At 52.9% G+C, this 17,746-nt stretch overlaps 1 protein-coding gene across 1 annotated transcript in view; it reads left to right on the forward strand.

Annotated features, from left to right (window-relative positions):
* LOC135199546 (condensin complex subunit 3-like) overlaps window positions 1-17,746 on the forward strand; it is a gene marked incomplete in the record, with an annotated part of 128,533 nt that overhangs the window by 1,248 nt on the left and 109,539 nt on the right. The window contains 1 exon segment of the mRNA XM_064227701.1: window positions 11,877-11,969. Within this exon segment, the coding sequence (XP_064083771.1) occupies window positions 11,877-11,969 (93 nt within the window).

Genomic DNA, 17,746 nt, shown 5'->3' on the forward strand with positions numbered 1-17,746 from the left:
GAATTCTGTAATATGTCTCTTGCTGCATCGTATCTCGATAATGCGAATGATTTTTGCGGCAAATCTGAGTTTGTCCTCAAAATATCTTGTATTCGGAGGTGTGCAATTGTTCATTGTTCACCCGGATTAGCAGATGTATTGAAAGACATCGCCTACTCCCACACCTGCCAGCTCTACTTCCAACGTTCAGCCCATGAGAAGCAGTTCTTCAGGCGGCTCCCCTGTGTTTTTTCATTACTGAAGCAACCCCCGCGCTTTCATTGCACAACGGACAGCAATGAAATGGCGGTTAGCGTTTTCAGTCATTTGTAAGCACAGGTTTATAATCTTGAGATTCCTTCTCTCGATTCAGCTGGAAGACGTAGGTTGCATTCATTGCCTACCTTCGTCTTCAACGTCACATAGTGTTTGTTTCTCCTTAAGCTGAGATTCAATGTCTATGAGATTTTCTTGCCATCAGGGACCTCGGTCTTTTGAAGGCAATTGACTTTCGCCTTTTGAGCTTATGCATTAAGAGAATCATCGCCGTGCCGTCCGGCATCGGTGACTAACAAATATTTTATTTGTTTGGTCTCTCAGCATAACTCTTTAAAGGGCGAAGGTCACGTGACTTACCCGATGCTTGGACAACTTGCCTCTACTGATTCCGAACCAGTCAGTCGGCAGCTGTCAGAGCGCCCGAGTCAGTTACGAACTATGCTGTGGACTTAGTTCGTTGTTCCAGAGCAATCATTACTTCGTCTTAATAGCTTGTCAGTATGAGTACTGTACATAACCAAAGTGAGAAGAGGGATAGGTCATACGACTATTCCCTTCTTTTCGTCTTAGGTAACTGCATGACTTCTGAGAAGTCAAGCACAAAGGGGATGGGGATTTGTGACGCTCGATTTCGTACCGATCTTCGTAGCGAAGACTCAGAACCCTTCAGTAACTGACGATTGGTTCGAGTCCTTCACAATACCCTCCCTAATGGACTTCACCGCCTCCGATACGAAGGCTATGCTGCTTTGTCCTGTGAAGGCGCTACGGAGCTGTCAGAAGAAACTCGACACCCAGGATGAGTGTGGACGCCTCTTCATCATTCTCTCGCGTTCCGCAAGAACTTCTCCGTGGCGCAGGTAATGAAGGCAGGGCGCCTGTCCAAAACCGGACTGCATGCACCTCCTTCTACCTTCAGGATATTGCCCACAGTTTCCTTGGATCTTTTTTCCTTGGGTGGGAACCGTGGTGGTTGCTCACGTTGTGTAGTTTAACCCAGACCCTCGCAGGCTGAACAGCATCGAGTCCTTGTGTGACCGTAAGAATTGGATGAGGAATGAGAAGTGTGACTGGCTCCTCTTCCCATCTTTTTCTTCCCTCTACCTTTGGGTAGAGGGACACGGTCGTCACCCTGCTGGGTAAGGACGAGATGCAGGTGAGCTACTCAATAGAGCACCATCCTATCCCTTTCAGTAGGGATAGGAGTAAATATCCACCACTTCCTCCAACAAGGGGGAGGAAGTGGATGCCAAATTGAGACAAACCCATCATTTTATGATTGTCTCTTGCAAACAGGAACAAGTTCTTGCTTGCTGGTACGAAGAGATACGCTTGCCTCTCTCTTAGTACTTGGCCCAGAGGTCTGACCATTGATCCTGCGGTGCACACCCCGATCAATCGGACAGAGGTTTTGGATCCCTCCCTTGCTCTTACGACCAGGGAGGCACTCCAGGGTTGGACGAACACCAGTCTGTTCACCAAAAGACTCAGATTCCTCCCACCAAGAAGTGAGTCTTCCTATTGTTAAAGGACCGAGGGGTTTGTATTACGTATCGGAACAAATGACAATTTGTCGAAAATTTGCATTTTTCCTAACTATACAACCTGAGGTCCTTTACATATAGTCCCACCTCATGCCACCCTCACTCTGCAACTTTTTGCATGGGCCTAAAGCAAAAGTGATTCTTCACCTCTCAGCGCGAAGGGGCGCGCGCACGATCGGACAAAGCAGTTAACTACCGTTCTCCCCTTGTTCGAAGCTTACGACCGTCCCAGCTGCCGCTAGTTACCTTCCTATTGTTAAAGGACCTCAGGTTTGTATAGTTAGGAAAAATGCAATTTTCGACAAATTGTCATATTGTAGTAATATTCAACTATTTACCTTAATTGTGCAACAAATTGGAAGTCTCTAGCACAATATTTCGATTTATGGTGAATTTATGAAAAAACGTTTTCCTTACGTCCGCGCGGGGTGGTAAACTCTCCGAAAAAATTCATACATGCGATGTGGTAATGTTTGCACCATTTTAAAATTAGCCGTTACATAAAGTTTTATATATGGAAATGTGCGCAATTTTATGCACAATACAACTTAAAACAACCCATGGTTGTAGCTTTTATCAGTTTTGAAATATGTTTTCATATAAAAAATGATGTGACAAATTTCAACCTTCGTCATTTTGACTCTACCGAAATGGTCAAAAACACAATTGTAAGCTAAAACTCTTATATTTTAGTAATATTCAATCATTTACCTTCATTTTGTAACAAATTGGAAGTCTCTAGCACAATATTTCGATTTGTGGTGAATTTATGAAAAAATAACATTTTCCTTACGTCCCCGCGCGGTAACTCTTCCGAATAAAAAAAAAAAATCATACGTGATTGTGGAATGTTTGCACCATTTTTAAATTAGCCGTTACATAAAGTTTTTATATAGAAAATGTGCGCAATTTCATGTGGAATACAACAAAAAATAATTGAAGGTTGTAGCTTTTCTCATTTTTGAAATATTTGCATATAAATCACGATAAATAGAAAAAAAACCACATTTGGTCAACTTTGACTCTACCGAAATGGTCGAAAAACGCAATTGTAAGCTAAAACTCTTATATTTTAGTAATATTCAATCATTTACCTTCATTTTGCAACAAATTGGAAGTCTCTAGCACAATATTTCGATTTATGGTGAATTTATGAAAAAAACTTTCCTTCCCTCCGTGCGCGGACTCTCCGCCATAAATCTCCGAATTGCGTACATCGAATTCTTGGAAAATTTGCTCCGTTTCATATTAGGCATTTCATAGAGTTTTATATATGAAAATGTGCGCAATTTCATGTAAAATAAAAGGAAAAATATTTGAAGGTTGTAGCTTTTCTCATTTTCGAAATATTTGCATATAAATCACGATAAATAGAAAAAAAACCACGTTCGGTCAACTTTGACTACTGAAATGGTCAAAAAACGCAATTGTAAGCTAAAACTCTTACAGTATCGTAATATTCAATCATTTGTATTCATTTTGAAACAAATTGGAAGTCTCTAGAACAATATTTAGATTTACGGTGAATTTTTGAAAAAAAAATTTTTTTACGTCCGCACGTTACGAATTCGTACATCATTTTGTGATAATATTTTTCCGGTGTTGCTTTTATTGTTTCACAATGTATTATATATCAAAATGATTGCAATTTAGTGTACAATACAATGAAAAATGACAATTTGTCGAAAATTGCATTTTTCCTAACTATACAAACCTGAGGTCCTTTAACAATAGGAAGTAGCTAGCGGCAGCTGGAACGGTCCGTAAGCTTCGAACAAGGGGAGAACGGTAGTTAACTGCTTGTCCGATCGTCGCGCGCCCGCGCGACTGGAGGTAAACAAATCACTTTTGCTTTTGGCCCATGCAAAATACGCAGAGTGAGGGGTGGCATGAGGAGGGACTATATGTAAAGGACCTCAGGTTTGTATAGTTAGGAAAAATGCAATTTTCGACAAATTGTCATTTGTTCCGACACGTAATACAAACAACCCTCGGTCCTTTAACATAGGAAGACTCACTTCTTGGTGGAGGAATCTGAGTCTTTTGATGAACAGACTGGTGTTCGTCCATCCCTGGAATGCCTCCCTGGTCGTAAGAGCGAGGGAGGGATCCAAGCCTCTGTCCGATTGATCGGGAGGGTGTGCACCGCAGGATCAATGGTCAGACCTCTGGGCCAAGTACTAAGAGAGGCAAGCGTATCTCTTCGTACCAGCATTGTAAGAACTTTTTCCTTTACATGAGCAAATATAAAGTAATGGGTTTGTCTCATGTAGGCATCCACTTTCTCCCCTTGTTGGAGAAAGTGGTGGATATACATTCCTATCTCTAGTTAAAGAGATAGGATGGAGCTCTGTTGAATAGCTTACCTGCATCTGACTCCCTTCCAGCGTGTAACGACCGTATCCCTCTGCCCACAGGTAGAGGTAGAGAAAGATGGTTGAAGAGAACAGCCAGTCACTCTCTCATTCGCACATTCATTCTCCCAGTCATACCAGGAATCGATGCTGTTCTGCCTGCTCGGGTGCTGGGTAAGCTTACACAACGTGTTGAGCAGCCACCACAGGTCCCAAGGAAAAAGTATCCAAGGACTTGTGGGCAATATCCCGAAGGTAGAAGGACGTGAAGGTGGTCTGGTTGGCCCAGACACCTGCCTTCAGGACCTGCGCCACGGAGAAGTTCTTACGGAAACGCTAAGGAGGGTCGATACCTCTGACTTCGTGGGCTCTCGTCGGAGCGTACGGATGTCGTCGCTACCATCAGCCTCGTACGCTCTCCTGATCACCTCACGTAGCCAGAAAGAAAAGCGTTGTTCTTGGAAAACTTCTTTCTTGGTAACCCCAGTGCTAACGAAGAGGCGTCGACACTCAGGCCTGAGGTGTCGAGTTCTCTTCAGATAGCGCCGCGTAGCGCCCTCACAGGACAAAGCAGCATCTCATCCGCATCATTATCGGTGAAGTCCAGAAGGGAGGGGATCGTGAAAGACTCGAACCTGTCGTCAGGGATCGACGGATTCTGAGTCTTGGCTACGAAGTTCGGGACGAAATCGAGCGTCACAGATCCCCAGCCTCTGGTGTGTTTAACATCATAATAAAGACCATGTAGTTCCCCTACTCTCTTCGCCGATGCCAGGGCCAGCAAGAAGAGGGTCTTGAGGGTCAGATCCCTGTCTGACGACTCCGGAGGAGCTCGAATGGTCTTCGAGTCAAACTCCTAAGGACGAGAGTCACATCCCACGCAGGGGGCCTGAGTTCCTTGGGTGGGCAAGACCCTTTCGAAGATCCTCATTAAGCACAAGGATATCTCGAACGAATTCGAGATGTCCAGTCCCCTCAGTTTTAGGACGAGAGCCAGGGCGGCTCTATATCCTTTAACTGTGGGTACTGAGAGGAGCTTCTCTCGGCGAAGAAACACGAGGAAATCCGCTACCTGCTGAAGAGTGGCTCTGAGAGGAGCAGACCCTTTCTACGACACCAACCACAGAAGACGGCCCACTTCCCCTGGTACACAGCTGCAGAGGACTGTCGGACATGTCCCAGCCCATCTCTGTTGCTGCGCTACGAGAAAAGCCTCTCGTTCGCAAGAGAGGTGGATAACAGCCAGCCGGTGAAGTTGAAGGGACTGGACTGCTTGGTGGTAACCGAGTTCTACGTGTGGCTGGGCTAGAAGGTTGTGCCAACTGGGTAGCTCTCTCGGTGCGTCCGCAAGAAGAGCCAGCAGGTCCGGATACCAAACGGCTTGAGGCCGTTTGGGGCCAGCCCCAGGGATCCTTCCTGAGATTTGGGGAGTGACCAGGCGCTCGACTGATCACTTTCCGAATCAGACAGAAGGGAGGAAAGGCGTAAGCGAAGAGGTTGTTCCCAAGGGTGTTGGAGAGCGTCCCTCTGCAGCTGGCCCATGGGTCCCGGCACGGCTGAAAAGAAAACCTGAAGTTTTCTGTTTGTGCCGGGTGGCGAACAGGTCCACGACCGGTCGCTCCCCCACAGGTTGAAGAGCCTTTCCGCCACGTCTTGGTGTAGAGACCATTCGGTCCCTATCACCTGATCCCGACGGCTGAGCTTGTCCGCCCCTACTACAAATTCCGCTTGCCTGAATGTAGCGTGCTGACAGCTCTATCGAGTGAGCCGTGGCCCACTCGTGCACCTGCACCGTCAACTGATGGAGCGGAAGAGACACTAGCCCCCCCTGCTTGTTGACATATGCCACTACTGTGGTGTTGTCGCAACATCAACACCACTGAGTGTCCCACCAAGCGGTCCTGAAACTCTCGGAGAGCGTTGAACGCCGCCTTGAGTTCCAGGACATTGATGTGAAGGTGCTTTTCGTGATGGTCCCCACACACCTGCAGTCAGCAACTCCTCCAGGTGTGCGCCCCATCCCTCGGTCGATGCGTCTGAGAACAGAAGCATCTCCGGGGGGGGAGTGCGTATGGGCACTCCTCTTAAGAGGCTTCTTGTCGTCGAGCCACCAGGCTAGGTCCTGTCTCAACCCTTGTCCGTGATAGCCACGGAAAGAAGGAGGATCCTTGGCCTGAGACCAACTCTCCCTTAGCTCCACTGAAGAGACCGCAGGTGAAGACGCCCGTGAGGGACTAACTTCTCGGTGTGACGACAGATGCCAATCACGACTTGCCATTGCTGTGCTGCCTGTTCCTGCCGCGACAGGAACCGGCCGGCTGCCTCCCTGAATTTGCTGATACGTAAGTCTGCGGGAAAGAACCTGCCCATGCTACCGTGTCTATCACATTCCCAGGTACTTCATCTTCTGCTTGGGTTCGAGATCGGACTTCTCGTAGTTTATCATGATCCCCAGATCGCGACAAAACTTGAGGAGTCGATCTCTGTCCTGTAGCAACTGCGAGCGGGAGCTCGCCAGGACTAGCCAATCGTCGAGATACCTCAGAAGACGTATCCCGTGCGAATGGGCCCAAGCTGACACCAGAGTGAACACTCGCGTGAACAACCTGTGGGGCCTGGTTCGAGAGACCGAAAACAAAGTGGCCCTGAATTGTACACCGTCCCGTCGAAGATGAAGCGGAGGTACTTTCTGGAGGACTGATGGATGGGTATTTGAAAATACGCGTCCTTCAAGTCCACTTAAAGCATGAAATCGTTCCCCTGATCGAGTCGAGCACCGAGCGTGGCCGACTCCATCGTGAACCGCGTCGTGCGAACGAAGCGGTTCCAGGGGAGGAGGATCTATCACCGGAACGCCAGCCCCCCGATGCCTTCTCCACTAGGAAGAGGCGGCTGTAAAAGCCCGGTGACTTGTCCTCCACGATTTCTACAGCTCGTTTCGCCAGCATGGTCTGATCTCCTGTCGAAGAGCGTTGTCCTTTGCTGATCCCCGGACATAGGTCTGTAGATGGACCGGTTTGGAGATGAGGGGGGGGCCGAGACTCGAAGGGTAGTAGATACCCCTCCCGAAGGACGTCTACTATCCAGTTCTCGGCGCCGTAGCGCTGCCAAGTCGCCCAATGGTTCGCCAGGCACCCCCCCACTTCCGGCAGCAGGTGAGGGGGAACGCCGTCCCTAGCGTTTCCCTCCTCGTTTCGACTTCTTTCCACCACCTCCTCGGGGAAAGGAGGGTTGGGAGGAGGGCTGGTTACAGCCTCCTCTAGCAGAAGTTGAAACAGCAGGAGTCTTCACACGGGGCTTGGACGGTGCAAAAACCTCTTCGCCGCCGTGGAAGCGCTAGCCAAGCTCTTTGGTTTGGCCGCAGTCGCTCGAGATTGCCCAGTAACCTTCGAGACTGCCTGGTGAAACTAAGCGGTCACTGTCGGTCAGTGCGGCCGCCTTTTTCCACCGCAGCGTCCACCATCTCTCCAGGAAAGAGAGCTGGGGAATTCCTAAGAGGTCCATTTCGAAGCCCGAGTGCCGCCTCACGCCCAGCCCCCTTGGTCACTCGGGTAAGGACTGCGTCCCTACGACGAAGAACCAAGTTGGCCCACAGGTTAGCAGTCTGATGGGCGAGGTAAGAGATTGCTCTTCCTCCAGACTGGCACAGTCTCCTAAAAGAAGCGTCGTCTTCCAGAGCAGAACTCCCGGAGCCGGCCGCTACTTTGGATATGTGAGGGACCACAAATCCAACCAGGAAACTGCCTGGAATGCTGCCATAGCGGTAGATTCCAGGGCAAGTGCCTCCTGCTGCGAGAACCATAGGTTCTCCGACAGGAGCTGCTGCAGGGACACACCCTGGTAGTCAGCCTCGCTAACTCCGGGTTAACCTGTTTCGGCATTATCGGGTTCTTCCGAAGGCAAGTAGAATCGCCTCTGCCGCTGTAGAGGGGGAGGAAGCAGCTTAGAGGGACGTACCGGACTTTTAGCGAGTCCTCCCGTCCTGAGACGAGATTCTCTACCTGATCAGGACTGAGTCCGCAAGCTCTGATCGCGGTAACCCCACCATCATTTTGGGCTCCCTCTTGGGACCCCAAAATGATTCGAGCCGGACGTTGTTGGGGGGCTCTGAGGTGGTAGCGGCGATCCCTCCGCAAGGTCATTATGCGACGCATCAGCTAATGACCTCTGCCAAAGTTCCTCTGTATCTCGGGGAGTTACTGCGTCTTGTGGAGTAGGACCGTCCAGTCCCTCCAGCAAGAGCAGGTCCCGCGATACTCCTCCTTCAGAAGGAGGAACAGCGACAGACCCCTGACGGTCGCCTCCAACACTTGCGCGTATGTTCTGGCCGGTCCTAAAACCGTGCCTGAGCCATACGGCGTCATAGCCGGGTCACAGCGCGCACCTCTCGTGATCACTCCTCGGTACCTCGCTCCTCCCGGTATAGCCCGAGGAGGTTGAAGGTATGGGAGAGGCAGAACCTGACACCGCCCCTCGCTCGCTGGCGGACCAGCGTGCGTGGAGGGCTGCTGCTGATCGTCAACCCGCGGTGGCGATCGAGCAGCAGGCCTAGCCTTGCCGCTCGCCTGGGGCGATAGGCTCGGCTGAGAACGTCGAGACCGATCTCTAGCGTCAGGCGAGCTGCCGCTGGTCACCGGCTCCACCACGGTCCCATCGGGAGCGGCGGACGGGTGACCTGCTAATGGGGGGGGCTGGGGGGGGGGGGAGGGCCTCTCTCGCGTCGAGACCGGCCAGCGTCCTCTCGGCGGCGCGTCGAGCCGCTGGTACCAGCCGTGGCTGGTACCTGCGGCCGCGGGGACTCCTTCCTCGCCTCAACCTGTGGCTGGTCAGCGACCGTCACGTCAGCCCGAGCAGCCAGTTGATCGCTGCGAGAGCGTCCACTGGCCTGGCGAGAGTCGTGTGCACTACTCTCGCCAGTCTTCTGCTCCGTGCCGCTGTCTTGACGGCGAGCGAGCTCGTGCGTCAAAACTTTGGCTGGACGGTCTTCCTTAGAAGAGCGTCCACTCGGTGCTTCTCGCGAACGAGAAGCGGCCGAGACGGAAACCTGGTTTAGCGGCAGAACCGCTAGCACCAGGTGAGGACGCACCAGCCGAAGCGTGATGCACCTCTGGTCCCCGTCGACTTCTTCTTTGCAGAAGAAGCGACGGGCCCCGTTCCCGAAGGAAAGGAGGGAGGACCAGCAGAAGAGCTCCCCGACTCGCCTGAGTGGAGACCGCCGGGCCCTTAGAAGAGTCCCGAAGGAGTCTTCTTAGGGGGGGAGGAGGCGGCCTTCTTCTTCTTCGGCTGTTTAGCCTTAGAAGTCGAAGGGGAAGGAGAGGCAGCAGACGACGAAGACGACGACGACACCTTCTTCCTCTTCCTCTTCTTCTTCGCCAGGCTCCGCAGGACAGACGTCAGGTCTTCCATCCAGGAGGGAGCCGGGGCAGTTGCCGAAGCAACAGGGCCCGACTGCACCTGTCCGGAAAGACCTGAGACTGTGACAGCACCACCAACAGCAGGAACAACAGGAACAGGTCTGGGAACAGCAGGAACGGCAGGCACATGATCTGAAAGGGAATGACCTGAAAGGGAATGAGCAGCAGGGACAGCAACAGGTACGGCAGGCACGGCAGGTACCACAGGAGAGCCAGGCGTCCTGTCGGCAGCTACCGTCATCCTCGGCACTGGCGGCAGGTCCAGGGGGGTACTCTTGGGGCAGCGGAAGTCCGGGGTCGGCAATACAAAGAAACCCAGGTGGCGTGGCACCGTCCTCTTTGGCACGGCAGGAATTGGTCTTTGAATTGCAAGCCGTTGGGTGCCACCGACATCAACATGTGGAGTGTACACCAAGTGCGGTGGCATCTCATATGCTGGTGTCGAAATTGTAGTGGTAGTGGTGGTTACCGTACCATGAGTAACCACTGCCGACCCCGCCAACCGCTGAATCAACCCCTGGATGCTAGGCACTCCCTGCAATCCCAGCGACTCCCACACCTGTCCCAGGTCGTCCTTCGCTGATGGCACACCTGCGGAAACGACAGTCGGGTTAGTTAGAGGGTTCCCTCCGCTTGGGGGAGAAGAACCCACCAGAGCGACGGAAGACCGCCGAATACAATGGACGTCCGGGTATCGGGCGCCCTCCTCCACACTCGACGGATCGAGAGAGGAGAAGGACTCCGCTACCCCACCCCCCCCGCAGGGGAAGGCGCGAAACGTGGGGGCTGGCCGGGGGGCAGGAAAGAGGACGAAGTGTCCGTTACCAAAGGAGTCACTGGACTTTCCGATGACTTCTTGGGCGGCCTAAGTCTCTTCCTGCCCTCGTACAGAACCCACTGCGCCTCGGACCAATGCATACACGTTACACATGGCTCGTTGCGGGAGCACTCTCGCCCCCGACAACGAGTACAACCTCGTGCGGATCAACATCTACAAATGATCTGAATCCGCCGCATCTACGCCCCTCCAGCCCGGGACACACTCTACTACGGGCGACTGGGGGCGCGGCGAAGTCTCCATTTCTTGATCACTCATCATTTAATTGAAATAAAAGTATAAACAAAGTGCAAAGTACTTACAATTACTCTCAATCACACTAGGAAAAGAGGGCATATACTCAAACTCAAAGCAAACGACAAAGCGGGCAGAGCGATGACGAGCACGTCCTATCCACACACGGCCGAAAGCAAAAGTGATTTGTTTACCTCCCAGTCGCGCGGCGCGCGACAATCGGACAAGCAGTTAACTACCGTTCTCCCCTTGTTCGAAGCTTACGACCGTTCCAGCTGCCGCCAGCTACTTCCTATTGTTAAAGGACCGAGGGTTTGTATTACGTGTCGGAACAAAAAAGAAACTCGTTAGCTTTTACCGTTTTTTGCACAGCATGATTTTAATACAATTATGTATGAATTTTTTTTTTCGCTACCATATATCGCATTACTTACATATGATAATGATATTATTTTTCATTTCTGATGATTGCATACTAAACTTAATCCTCAAAACTAAGCGCGCTGTGATTTTTTGAAAAAATTATTTTTTCCGCTTCCGCGCTCACAATAAACAAAACCGCTCCGCATTCGGTGGGGGGAGTTTTTTATTTTTACCGCTTCGGCGTTTAAGGGTTAATCAAAATTAATATTTGAAAATTAGTAAATCATTTTTGTATCATAAAAATGTATGTAGTCATGAAAATAAACATCAAAATACACTAATTAGTGATTATTTTCGTCTGAAAATTCCGCGAATGGGCGAGTCCGTCCGCGAATAATTTCTAGATAGGTTCCAAAGAAAAATCCGCGAATGTGTGAGTCCATGAATCCAGAGAACGCGAATATGGGGGGACCACTGTAATTTATTTATAATAATCATTGTGATGGATCAGAGTCTTTAACATATGGTACACCGTATAGCATCTTTACTATTGTTTCGATCAGGATCTTTACTAGATAGTGACCTTCAAGCTTTTTAAACTAGTGTGCAGCCAAACTTTGTGGCGGGTTTATATAAGCCTGTTGGGATGATAGTAAAAACATATATGTACAAAAGATTCTGAATATCATAAAGATAATGACCCAAAGAAATATTAGCCTAGATAATGACCACTGAACTTTACTGGGGTTCGCTATCTAGGAAAGATCCTTCTATCATTGTGAGTGTAGAAAAATGATGAGTTTGACATTCTGTACCATTAGTTTTTCACTCAGCTATTTAACATAGCCCTCGTTTTACTTTTGATTTTCAGATGGGTTCGCTCAAGCAAGCGTTTGCTGATTGTCAGCGGACGACGGCCTCGCATCCAAAACTTCTGAAACAGTTGGTTGCGATGCATAACAAGGTACAGTATGATCAAGTAACTGGAGGAAAATTAATAGGAATAGGATATAATCCCTCTTTTGAAGATGAAGTTGTATGTGATTTTACGAGGTTGTCTGTTTACTCAGTTTCCCCTTCCAATCCCGGCCCCTTGGTGCATAAAATGCACAACATAATGAAATCAGAGCAGTTTCATCAAAAAGTGTCTTCTTGCCATTAGTTTACCTAAGCTGCTAGTAAAGATCTACAGTTTCAATAGCCTATTTATAAGTAATAGTATATAATAATTTTGTGGATCAAATTCAAATGCATGACACAGTTCAGTTACACATTTGTTCCGACACGGCATACAAACCTTCGGTCCTTTTACAATAGGAAGGTACTAGCGGCAGCTGGATAGGTCGTAAGCTTTCGAACAAGGGGTTCGGTAGTTAACTGCTTGTCCGACAGGCGCGCGCGCGCGACTGGGAGGTAAACAAATCACTTTTGCTTTCGGCCTCACAGCGAGTAGACGTGTGTGTTCGACGCTCTCTGCCCGCTTCTCGTCGTTTGCTTTCCTTGAGTATATGGTTGTGTTTGTGTATGAAAGAATCATTGTAAGTACAATCATTTCTCTTTATTCATTTAATTGTGATTTATTGGTCAATCATGGAATCTCCTCGCCTCGCTACCCCACGGAGACTATGCCCGGGTACCGAGTGGCGTAAATGCGGAAAGTTCCGCTCATTCCCGGAAATTGACCCACATATTTTGTGCGCTCGGTGTCGGGGGCGCGAATGCACCCGAGCCGAGCCCTGTGAAGTGTGTAATAATTGGTCGGAGGCGCAGTGGACTTTGTATGAGGGCAGGAAGAAGCGAAGGCCTGCAAAGGAGTCGTCGGAAAGCTCTCCCGCGACTCCTTTGGTTACGGACACTTCGTCTTCTTTCCTGCCGCCCGCTCAGCTTCCACGTTTGGCGCCTTCCCCTCGGGGGGAGTTTCTAGGATCCTTCTCCTACCTGACTTGTCGAGAGTGGAGGAGGGTCGCTAGATACCCTGACGTCGAGTTGTACTCTGGGTCCTCTATCCGTTCGTCTTCGCGCGAGCGGTAGAGGATCCTGCTAATCACCCGACTTTTGCTTCCTCAGGTGCGGTTGCCGCGAAGGACGACCTCGGACAGGTGTGGGCATCGTTGGGCTGCAGGGCGTACCAAGAGTGTCCAGGGGCTGCTCTATCATCTCGCTGGCTCCGTGGCGGTCACCCATGCGACGGTTACGACCACCACCACGACCCTTACAACACCTGGCTACGCTTCACCTCCTCACCTGGTGTACACCCCGCACGCGGTCTCTGTAACACCTACTACATCGGTGCAGGGCCAGTCGCCGTACCACGGGGAGGTGTGATGCCGCCACCTGGGTTGCCGTGCTGCCGCGACCGGAACCTTCGTGTGCCCGAAGAGCTCGCCCCTGGACCTCCCACCAGTACCAAGGATGTCTGTTCCGCTGGTCCGTCCAACTGGACAGCCTGCACAGCCTGCCGTACCTGCCGTACCTGCCCAGCCGCCGTTCACGGACGTGACGTTGATGACCACTGCTGCCGTTACTGTACCTGCTCCTGCTGTCTCTTCTGCCGTTCCTGTGATGCCTGCACCTGCTGATGTTGTTCCTGTTCCTGGCGCCGCTGCTCCCGATGCTGATCTGTTCGGACAGGTGCGTCCGGGCCCTGTTGCTTCGGCAACAGCAGCCCCGGCTCCGCTGGATGACAGATCTGACATCGGTCCTGAGGAGGTTGACGAAGAAGAAGAAGAAGAGAGGAGGAAGGTGTCGTCGTCGTCTTCATCGTCTTCTTCGTCGTCGTCGTCGTCTGCCGCCTCTTCCCTTCTTCTCTAAGGCTCCCCCGCCGAAGAAGAAGAAGGTCGCCTCCCCCCCCCCTAAGAAGTCTCCTTCGGGAACCTCTAAGGGCCCGTCTCGCTCTGGTGAGACGGGGGGTTCTTCCGCTGGTCACCCTGCTCCTTCTGGGGGGCGGGGAGGACCCAGTCTCTTCTTCCGCAAGAAGAAGACTACGGGGACCAGAGGAGTGCCGGCTAACACCGGCACTTCCTCACCTGCTGTCAGTGGTTCGGCCACAGCAGCAGGGTCCGTCTCGGCCTCTCGTTCGCGAGAGGTACCGAGTGTACGGTCGCCTAACAGCGGCCGTACAGCCAAGAACCAGACCTCTGAGTCCGCTCAGCGTCAGGTTCACGGCACGGAGCGGAAGACTGGTGACAGCCGCTCACGCGACTCTCACCAGACCAGCTCTCGCTCTCGCGGCGAGCAGCTGGCTACCCGGGCGGACGTGACGGTCCATGACCGGCCACGGGCTGAGGCTGGGAAGAGGTCCCCCGTTCGCCGGTCACCAGCGCCACGGCTGGTACCAGCGAACTGACGCACCGTGAGGATACGCACCGATCTCACCGTGACAGTGGAGCTCGCCGGTCGCCTGACCGTCACTCCTCACAGAGAGCGATCGGGTACGGCGACCAGCCAAAACCCAGCTCCTCTGACACACGAGACCGGCCGGGGCCGCTGTTCTCGGTCCAGCCGGTCTCCACAGCGAGACGGCTCGACTAGGTCTGCAGCTCGATCGCCACCGCGGGTTGGCGATCGCCTGCAGTCTTCCAAGCCCGCTGGTTCTGCCAGCGAGCGAGGAGGGAGCGTCAGGTCTGCCTCTCCCATAAACCTTCAACCTCCTCCGGGTTACACCGGGAGGGGCGAGGTATTGAGGAGTGATCGTGAGGGGTGCGCCCCTCAGGATCCCACCACGTCGTCGTACGTACCAGGCACGGTTCTCGGGCCGGCCAGGTCGTACGCACAGGTGGTTGGAGGAGACCGAGAGGGGTCTGTCGCTGTTCCTCCCCTTGAGGGAGGAGGGTCTCGGGAGATGCTCCTGTTTGAGGGACTGGACGGTCCGACTCCGCAGGACGCAGTCACTCCTGAGATCCAGAGGAACTTTGCCGAGGTTATTGCGCTGATTCGTCAGCACAACGACCTCGCGGAAGGATCGCCGCTCCACCATCCGAGCCCACGTCCCGGCTCGAGTCGTTCTGGGGCCCGAAGAGGGAACCCAGACCGACGGTGGGTTTGCCGCGTTCTGAGCTTGCGGACTCAGTGCTGGACCAGGTTGAATCGCTTGTCTCCGGACAAGACGGTTCGCTCAAGTCTGGCAGGTCGAGCAAGCTGCTTCCACCTCCTCTGCTGCGACAGCGGCGTTTTTACGTGCCATCTGAAGACCCGATGCCGCCCAAACAGGTGAACCCGGAGTTAGCCAGGCTGACTCCGGGTGTCTCTCTGCAGCAGCTCCTGTCCGAGAACCTGTGGTTCTCGCAGCAAGAGGCACTCGGCCTGGAATCTACTGCCATGGCAGCTTTCCAGGCCGTCTCCTGGCTAGATCTGTGGTCCCTCACAGTATCTAAGGTCGCAGCCAACTCCGGGGGAATTTCTCCCGAAGATGACTCGGCCTTCAGGAGACTTTGCCAGTCTGGGAGGAAGAGCCATCTCCTTCCTTGCCCACCAGACGGTGAACCTGTGGGCCAACCTGGTACTCCGACGAGGGACGCTGTCCTTACTCGGGTTTCCAGGGCGGGCCGGGCGTGAAGCGGCGTTGGGACTTCGCAACGGACCTTTACGGAGTTCCACGTCTCTCTTCCCAGGAGAGATGGTGGACGCTGCAGTGGACAGACGGCGCACTGACGACAGTGACCGTCTGGTTCACCAGGCAGTCTCGAAGGCTTCTGGGCAGCCTCGGACTGCGGCCAAGTCTAAGAGCTCGGCTAGCGCTTCCTTCCTCGTGGCTAAGACGGTAGCTGCGTCGAAGCCCCGGGGAAAGACTCTGTCTTCTTCGACTTCTACCAAGGGGAGCCGTAACCAGCCCTCCTCCCAGCCCTCCTCCTCCCGTGGAGGCTCTGGGAAGAAGTCGAAGAAAGGGGGGAAACGCTAGGGACGGCGTTCCCCCTCACCTGCTGCCGGAAGTGGGGGGGTGCCTGGCCAGCCATTGGGCAACTTGGCAGCGCTACGGCGCCGAGACCTGGATTGTAGATGTCCTTCGGGAGGGATATCTATTACCCTTCGAATCTCGGCCACCCCTCACCTCCAACTCGGTCCAACAGCAGTCGTACGTTCCAGGGTCATCGAAGGACGTAGCATTGAGACAGGAGATCAAGACCATGCTGAGCAAGAGAGCTGTAGAAATCGTCACGGATCAGTCACCGGGCTTTTACAGTCGACTCTTCCTGGTGGAAAAGTCTACGGGAGGCTGGCGCCCGGTGATAGATCCCTCTCCCCTGAACCGGTTTGTTCGCCAGACCCGGTTCACGATGGAGACGGCACGCTCAGTGCTCGACTCCATCAGGGAGAACGATTTCATGCTTTCAGTGGACTTGAAGGATGCGTATTTCCAAATACCCATTCATCAGTCCTCCAGAAAGTACCTCCGCTTCATCCTCGACGTGACGGTGTACCAGTTCAGGGCACTTTGCTTCGGTCTCTCAACCGCCCCACAGGTGTTCACGCGAGTGTTCACTCTGGTGTCTGCTTGGGCCCATTCGCACGGGATACGTCTGATGAGGTATCTCGACGATTGGTTAGTCCTGGCGAGCTCCCGCTCGCAGTTGCTACAGGACAGGGATCGACTGCTCGAGTTCTGTCGCGATCTGGGGATCGTTGTGAACTTCGAAAAGTCCGATCTCGAGCCCAAGCAGAGGATGAAGTACCTGGGTATGCTGATCGACACGGTAGCAGGGCGAGTCTTCCCCGCAGACTCGCGGATCAGCAGATTCAGGGAGGCAGCCAACCAGTTCCTGTCTCGACAGGAGCAGGTAGCTCAGCGGTGGCAAGTCGTGATCGGACACCTGTCGTCACTCGAGAAGTTAGTCCCTCACGGGCGTCTTCACCTGCGGTCTCTTCAGTGGAGGCTAAAGGAGAGTTGGTCGCAGGCGACGGATCCCCCAAGCTTTCCAGTGTCACTGACACCGGAAATGAGGCAGGATCTAGCCTGGTGGCTGGACGACAGGAACCTCTTAAGAGGAGTGCCTCTGCGCACTCCCCCCCCGGACATGCAGCTGTTCTCAGACGCATCGACCGAGGGATGGGGCGCACACCTGGAGGAGTTGCTGACTTCAGGAGTGTGGGACGAGAACGACAAGCACCTTCACATCAATGTACTGGAACTCAAGGCAGCGTTCCTCGCTCTCCAAGAGTTCCAGGACCGCTTGGTGGGACACTCAGTGGTGTTGATGTGCGACAACACCACGGTAGTGGCCTACGTCAACAAACAGGGGGGCCTAGTGTCTCTCCCGTTGTACCAGTTGACTCGGCAGGTGCACGAGTGGGCCGAGGCACACTCAATAGAGCTGTCGGCACGCTACATTCCAGGGAAGAGGAATGTAGTAGCAGACACGCTCAGCCGTCGGGATCAGGTGATAGGGACCGAATGGTCTCTACACCAGGACGTGGTGGAAAGGCTCTTCGACCTATGGGGGCAACCAGTCGTGGATCTGTTCGCCAACCGGCACAACAGGAAGCTCCAGGTGTTCTTCTCGGCCGTGCCGGACCCATGGGCAGCTGCAGAGGACGCTCTTCAACACCCGTGGGACAACCTCTTCGCCTATGCCTTTCCCCCGTTCAGCCTGATTCGCAAGGTGATCAGTCAAGCACTGGTCACCCCGAATCTCAGGATGATCCTGGTGGCTCCCAAATGGCCACAGACCATTTGGTATCCGGACCTGCTGGCTCTTCTCGCAGGAGAACCGAGAGAGATTCCCCCTTGGCACAACCTTCTCGCCC

This window comes from Macrobrachium nipponense, chromosome 25, assembly GCF_015104395.2.
Source record: "Macrobrachium nipponense isolate FS-2020 chromosome 25, ASM1510439v2, whole genome shotgun sequence".
Taxonomy (NCBI): Eukaryota; Metazoa; Arthropoda; class Malacostraca; order Decapoda; family Palaemonidae; genus Macrobrachium; species Macrobrachium nipponense.